We start from the raw sequence: 7835 nt of genomic DNA on the forward strand, positions 1-7835 counted from the left end.
TTATTGTGTAAGTACCTGTGTACCAATAGTGTGTGTCAAAATTAATTGAAGCTTGAGACTTTAATCCCTTTTTCTCTACAGGGTCATAAACATGTACATTTTGTTAAAAAAATCCACTTTCAGGATTAAATATCTGTGGGGGACAGTTGTTTGTAAATCTGAAATTTGTACACAATGCAGTACTCCATGTTAAGTAACTTCCGTAAAAATGTTTGAGTTTGAGATTCAATTGGTTTAAGAGATACAAAACTCGTGAAAATTTCAATATTTTGCATTAATATGGTATGCCTAATTTCATTTCTTATTAACATTTTGTGATAAAATTCTGCAAAGTGTAATTTGGAATGTCAATCAACAAGATTACAATCCTGAAATGGATCTACAATAAAGTATATATACGAGGGCATCCTATGTTTTTATTTTTGTTACCTTGTAAACGCCTTCTAGATTTTGAGCAACCATACATTACACTTATAAGACTTTCCTGCCTCCCCGTTGAAGATTTCAAACTTCTATCGCCAGGTGGTGTTGAACTATAGCGAGGAAAATGGTAGGATGTAACCATGCAATGTTGGTGGAGCGCCTGAAGTAGCGTGCCGTGATCGAGTTTCTAACCGCAAAAAATGTGCTGCAAATTGACATTCATCTGAGACTAAAGGCATTTTATGGGGATGAATGCGTAGACATTAGTACTGTGCGATCTTGGGCTTTTCATGCTCGTAAAGAAAACCCCAGCTGAAGAACTCTCAGCGTATGTGAGAGAATGGAATGGAAGGCCGCGTACTGCAACTGATGGAGGTCATCGGAATCGTGTTTAACCACTTTCCGCCAATTTTGCACCCGCATTATGCTAAACCTTATACACAAAGCAAAATATACTGTCCTTGCTCCTAAGTTTTGGCATCTTGACTCCTCCTCCCCCAGTTTTGGAACCCAATCACCGCCACTGTTTGTAGAGCACCCTTCGTGTAAATAAACTGACCGTTGAAGTGATCACGGGATACATTAATGTATCAGCTGAACGTGTCTTATGGGGCTGATACGAAAAACGTAATAAATGGAAGTGAGAAAAATAAATGGAAGAGGCTAATTTTTGTGGAAAGTAAAATTAAAAGCTACAGATATTTCCTGATTTTAAATTTTAGTTTAACGTTATAATTTTAATGAATACGTCAAATCGGAGGCGTAACATAAAGGCTTAAGGGGACCTGGAATAAGTAAAAATTATTGTCCAATTTCTCACATGAAACATTTATGCAAAAATTGACGATAACTCGCTTGGCCATTTTTATCCATTTATTCCTTTCTTGAACAGAAAAGCGCTCTATCTTGTATTTTTTTTTCTCTTGACCTTGAGCGAGTGATGTGCGTCTACGCGTAAACAACAATAGTCTACATTCTACACGTAGACTATTTTATACACGTAGATTACGTAATCTATGTAAACAACATGGCGAAAGGTGATAACTTAGCAAAGGGTGTCGTGAAGTTAAAATAAAATTATACTGCGTATCAGTTGCTGATGTGTGAGAGAACTTTTCATACTCTTTCTTCCAAATTTGAACAATTTCTCACCTAGGAAGAAATCTAATATAAGAAATATTCTAGTGTTTTATGGGGAAAAAACACTTTTGCCTCACGACTGCCATCTGTTGTTGTTTTTGCATACTATTCATCTTCTTCCATAGTTGATAATAGAAGAGTAGAGAAATTTTGTTCTAAATAGGATTCTTTTCATATCGTTAGGAACTAATATAGTTGAAAATGTTAGTTTCCTTTCATGAAACCCTTGAAAATTAATTTTAATGCACTCTAGATTGTCTACGTAGTCTATGTAAACTACAACCCAATGTAATCTACGCGTAGATTACGTGTAGATAACGCATGTAGACGTAAACTTATAATCTACGGCACATCACTGCCTTGAACTCAATATTTTTATATGTTAACAATAAAACACCTCAAACTGTCTCGGAGCAAGGTGTGAGGCATTTTAATGCTTGCGTTGTTTTCAACTCAAAGAGGACATGGATAATAAATATTATCAGTTCTTACTTCCTTTCATTATAATTAATTATATTCTTTATAAGAACAATTTATACGCGAAGAGCCTGCTCACACACGTCATTGCAAACAGGCGCATATGACAGCTTCAGATGAAGCATTGCCCTCTGTAACTTGTACGAAGATGATTTATCCTCCGAATTTTCTGATCAAGTTCGAAGTTTCAGATCTGAAATCACCTCAACAACATCCATAAGAGCTTCGGGAAAGTTTCTTCTCCTTGACAACTCTACACTAGCATCCAGTGTTCTCTGTACAGCCTTCTGTTTTTCTCTTACTGTTCCAATAACAGTCACGACAGAATAACTATATTTCTCAAAATTGAAACTTGTGTCTCAAGAACATAAACAACGTATTTCAAAACGTTACGATACTTCTACTTTGGTTAAAGAAAATTCCGGCAGTGTGTTACAACAATATACCACTACTAAGTGTACAATTCTCCATAGCATATTATTTATCGTCAGTAATTTATTATGAGATATTATTATAATCCTCCTCCGTGGCCGTGTTGTCTAATGCGTTGTGCTTTGGGCTCCGACTCGGCCTGTGTGTAGGATCGTTGGCAACCCACCATCGTGAGGAAATTGGGGAGCTACGAGTGAGTAGCGTAACCCGGTCTCGGTTACGGCTGAAGCTTCGACGTGTTGACCCCACGTCAGCCTGCCCGACCCTGTGGCCGAGTGGTTAGCACATCGCGCTGCGACGCCAAGGGTCCCGGGTTCGAATCCCGGTCGGGCTTGGTTGTTTGTGAATGTCCATTCATCAATTTCATCATTTCATCACTCATCCCCATCTTCGCAAATTAGCCTAGAGGCACAAAACGCGAAGTCAAATAAATTAAATCAATCAATCAATCAAACCCACGTCAGCCCATTACTGGTTGAAGATCTCCACACCTATAGGTAGAATTGTGGGAGGGTGACTGGCAGATGGGAGATAGGCCCAGGCCCTTTCGAGGGCTGTCGAGCCATAGGTTGTTATTATTATTATTTAAATATGTTAATCTTCTGACGTATCCCTGAAGACTTTGAGATTTCAAACTTAAATAACGAATGGGGGACTTGCATTCAAATCTCGCCCAGGGCCTCGCGATATGTTGCTACGCCACTGTGTATAAAATAATTACATGTCGCCATGATGAAACAGTAAGTTTAATCAGTTGTATGAAGCTTACTCTTTTGAAAACTTATCTTGCACAGTGTCGGCGATTGGGTTCCAAAATCAGGGGAGCAAGGTGCCAAAACTAGGAGGACAAAGACAATTTTATTTCCCTTTGTAGTTAAGATTTAGCATAGTGCGGGGGCAGAAGTGGCTAAAGGTAGGGGCAACTGCTCTCCTCGCCCCCCTAATCGCCGCCACTGATTTTGCATCAGGAATTTCTTTAAAGATTTTCGAGCATCGCCATGTTGGATGCACAAATATTAATTGGATGCTTGCCCACGACTATATTCATTAATATTCCCTTGCATACTATGTGTATTCCATCACACTATACGGGGACCAGCCCCTTATCATAACAAAAATAAAAGCGTGTCTGAAAACTAAAATTTCCTTACCTTTGTTAAAAGCTGAGGTTAAAAAGAGCGCTCAGCACAAATGAGGACAAAACACAGGACAACACAGAATTATACTGGCCATGGGGCCAGTCGCCAGAGCCTCGTTAGTCTGCAGTCCAGGGTGTACTACGTGGAAGTGAGGGTGACTATTGGGTGCACTACGTGGAAGCAGCATCCCTTACACCCCGTTAAGCAACAGACTATCACGTCCTATGGTGTTAAGGTTGTCAGCTCCTTCTTTTCGCGCTTTATTCTAATTCTTGAAGCTATCATTGCCTTAAACCAAGATAAGAAAGTATGGTGATGGACAATTTACTTGGTAATACTTTTGCATCCTACTGTACGGTCACCAGCTATACAAGTGGGCACCTAGATCCTGAAATACTTCATTGCAATGCGTTGTGTGTGTTGCCTAACTTTACGGCGATGACCGAACCTACTACGCCATCACGTAGTAGGTTCAACACGTGTTTCAACTACGTCACAAACTGTTGCATTCTGGGATCGAGCAGCCATGATTGAGGCCAGCTCTTGTAAGAATACGGAATTCATGTTGGCGGGCGGGAGATACTATCATAGACATTCATGGTTTAAAACAAAAATGCTGTTGCTGCATATCTAAGAAAAGATACGTGGTGGATGTTTCCTTCCAAACGACAAATTGGCCATAAATAATGGTGGCTGTCCGCAATCTGACGTCACATGAGACCCACCTATTGAACTTCAATTTTCTGTTAAACTATTCTCCCGATATCCGTATTGTGCAAGTTTATGGAAAAAATAAGAGTTTATGGCCAGAAATGTTATATATTATTACAAATATGCTCAGACTATTTAAACTTATAGTTTTACTTTGTTATCACTTTACACTTTCTATTACATTCATTCCCCATAACAGTATTGATTGATTGGTTGTTTTAAGTCCACTTTATGCACAGTAAGGCTAATCGGGACTAGACTTGACTTACTTGACTTATTTCCTGTTACTCCGCTACGGAGCATAGGGCCTCAACGAAGCATCGCCAACGGACTCTGTTTCCAGCCATCTTCCTTATCTCGTTCCAGGTCTTTCCTGCTTCCCATATTTGTTGCTCTATTGTCCTTCTCCAACTCATTCTTGGCCTTCCTCTCCTACGTTGTCCTTGTGGATTCCAGCTCAATGCTTGTCTCTCTATTGCCGATGGATCTTTCCTCAATGTGTGGCCAATCCACTTCCATTTTCTTCTCTTGATCTGTATTGCCACCGGTTCCTCTTGCGTACGTCTCCATAGATCTTCGTTTGAGATAATATCTGGCCAATATATTCCCAGAAGTTTCCTTAGGCATCTGTTTATGAATGTCTGTAGGTCTTTAGTAATTTTCTTCGTTACTTTCCAAGTTTCACATCCATAAAGGAGAACTGACTTCACATTAGTTCTAAAAATTCGCAGCTTAGTTCGTATTGAAATTTCTCTGGCTTTCCAAACTTTATATAGCTGAATAAATGCCACATTTGCTTTCCTAATTCTTGATCTAACATCATCTTCTGTTCCCCCTGTATTTGTCACCAAACTCCCCAGATATGTAAACTCCTTAACCTCTTCAATATTTTCCTCATTCAAGTGGAAATTTTCCATCTTTTTTACATCTATTCTTAATGATTTCGTCTTTGTACTATTTATCTTTAAACCAACTCTTTTCCCTTCCTTATCCAAATCTCCTAATTTATTTTCCATATTACGGTATGTGTGAGACAGCAGACAAACATCATCTGCAAAACACAAGTCTTCTAGATGTTGGGTGAGACTCCAATTTATACCTCTCCTTTTTCCTTCCGTTACCCTCTTCATTACTTTATCAATTACCATCAGAAATATTGTTGGAGACAAAATACATCCTTGCCTTACTCCTGAAATAACTGGTATTGGATCCGTAAGTATTCCCTCATGCACAACTTGACATGTGGAACCATCATAGGAGTTTTTAATAAGATCAATCATGTGTGCTGGAATGCCATATTCTTTTACAATTGTCCACATTTTCATTCTATTTACAGAGTCAAATGCTTTTTGGAAGTCCACAAATATAAGGTACATATTAGAGAAGTATTCCATACTCTGTTCTATAATAATACGCAGTGTATTTATCTGATCTATGCAGGAACGGTTGCTTCGAAAGCCTGCTTGTTCTCTCCGGATCTTTTTCTCAACACATCCTTTAATTCGGTTTAAAATAATTCTACTTAGAACTTTACTAGGAACTGAAAGTAGTGTTATGCCTCTCCAGTTATTGCAGTTCGTGATATCTCCCTTCTTAGGTATTTTTACTAGTAAACCTCTTTTCCAATCTTCTGGTATTGATTTTGTTTTCCATATTTTATCAAAAAGTGGTTGTAATATTTCTATTGTCATCTCCATGTCTTCCTTAAGAATTTCTGGTGGAATGTTATCAATTCCAGGTGCTTTACCACTCTTTTGTTCTCTCAATGCTTTTTTAATTTCTTCTTTTGTTGGTTCTTTAGTAGTTATTTCATCTTCTATTTCATATTCTGGCATTTCTTCCGGTATTTCAAGCAAATCTTCTGTCCCTTCTATGGTTTGGTTTAATACTTCTGAAAAATGTTCTTTCCATCTATTGAACTGATTTTCCTTATTCGTAAGGAGTACTCCATCTCTATTTCTCACTGGGCGATTCCGTATGGTATTCTTTTGAGACAAGATCTTTGTAATTTGGTATACTTCCTTCATATTTCCCTCATTTACTGCTTTTTCTGCCTTCCCGGCTAACTCACTGGTCCATTTTCTACGGTCAGCTCGCGCACTATATTTCACTTCATGATCTTTTTTCCTATATTCTTCTTGTAATTCTGCTTTCTTTTTCCTAGTTTTACACATATTAATCTTCAGCTTAATGTGTTTCCTTTCTTCTATTTTCCTCCAAGTTTCCTCTAACATCCAGTTCTTTTTCTTAGGGTTTTTATATCCCAAAACTTCTTTTGATAACGTTGTAAATGTATTTTTCACCTTTTCCCAGTGTTGTTCCACCTCATCACCATCCAGCTCCCCTAGTTCTTGATATTTGTTTTGAAGTTGCAACTTGAAGTCCTGTTTTACACTATTATTCTGTAGTTTTCCAATGTCAAACTTTGTGCTTTGTTTATTAAATTTCTCCTTTGCGGCCATAATTTTTACCCTAAAACTGGCTACCATAAGATGATGATCACTGCTAATGTCTGCTCCACGTTTACTTCTCACATCTAATAAAGATGTTCTCCATTTCCTACTTATAGCTATATGATCAATCTGATTTTGAGTTCTATGATCTGGGGATACCCAAGAGATCTTATGTATATTTTTATGTGCAAATAGTGTATCTCCAATAGTCATTTCATTTGAGGCACACCAATCTACAAACATTTCCCCATTTTCATTTCTATCACCTAGACCATGCTTGCCAATCACTTGCTCCAGTCCAACATTTTCCGAGCCAATTTTAGCATTTAAATCGCCCATTACAATAATAACATCTTTCTTCTTAACCTTATTTATAGTGTCTTGTAATTCTTTGTAGAACTCTTGTTTTTCTTCTATTTCTGCTTGGTTTGTGGGTGCATAGCATTGTATGATGCTCACATTTCTAACCTTTGCCTGTAATCTGACCATAATTATTCGTTCAGATACAGGCTTCCAGTCCAATATACTTCGAGCAGTCTTCTTGTTTATGAGTATGCCTACTCCATTACGATGTTCATCATCTTCATTTGGTCTACCTGAATAGAGGAATGTCATACCACTAGATGTTTTCATCTCTCCAAATTCATTCCAACGCACTTCGCTCATTCCCAGGATGTCCAACTTATATTTCTCCATTTCTGCTTCTACTTGTTGCAATTTTCCTGCCTCATATAATGTTCTAACATTCCAAAACCCCACTAGAGTTTTCTTTTTAAGTCCAAAGGTCGTCAACAGTTTGTCCGTCCGGCTATTTCCTCGTTTGGTTTCTTTAATAATCTATTTTAAGGGTAGTGGGTTATTGGCCCTCTGACCCCGAGTGCCATGATGGGGCTGCCATCTTTAGGCCTTGGCACTTGCCACTCCACAATGTGGGACACAGATGCAGATGTTCGCTGTTTGAGTTGCTGTTTTAAGTCCACTTTATGCACAGTAAGGCTAATCGGGACTGGACCTACAGTTTAAAGTGGGATCCGAACCACTTGTGCCTCCACCGGGTATC

The 7835-nt window shown here is 38.4% G+C and overlaps 1 protein-coding gene across 1 annotated transcript; it reads right to left on the reverse strand.

Annotated features, from left to right (window-relative positions):
• Positions 1-4754: 4754 nt before the first annotated feature.
• Positions 4755-7471, reverse strand: LOC145979660 (uncharacterized). The gene is made up of 2 exons (XM_083112625.1): positions 5930-7471; positions 4755-4949 (listed from the first exon to the last, which is right to left on the reverse strand). The coding sequence occupies exons 1-2, from the start codon at positions 7469-7471 to the stop codon at positions 4755-4757; spliced, it is 1737 nt and encodes a 578-aa protein (XP_082968751.1).
• Between the last annotated feature and the right edge of the window lie 364 nt (positions 7472-7835).

The sequence above is a fragment of the Lepisma saccharinum genome, chromosome 26 (genome assembly GCF_977018435.1).
Source record: "Lepisma saccharinum chromosome 26, izLepSacc3.1, whole genome shotgun sequence".
NCBI classification, from domain to species: domain Eukaryota; kingdom Metazoa; phylum Arthropoda; class Insecta; order Zygentoma; family Lepismatidae; genus Lepisma; species Lepisma saccharinum.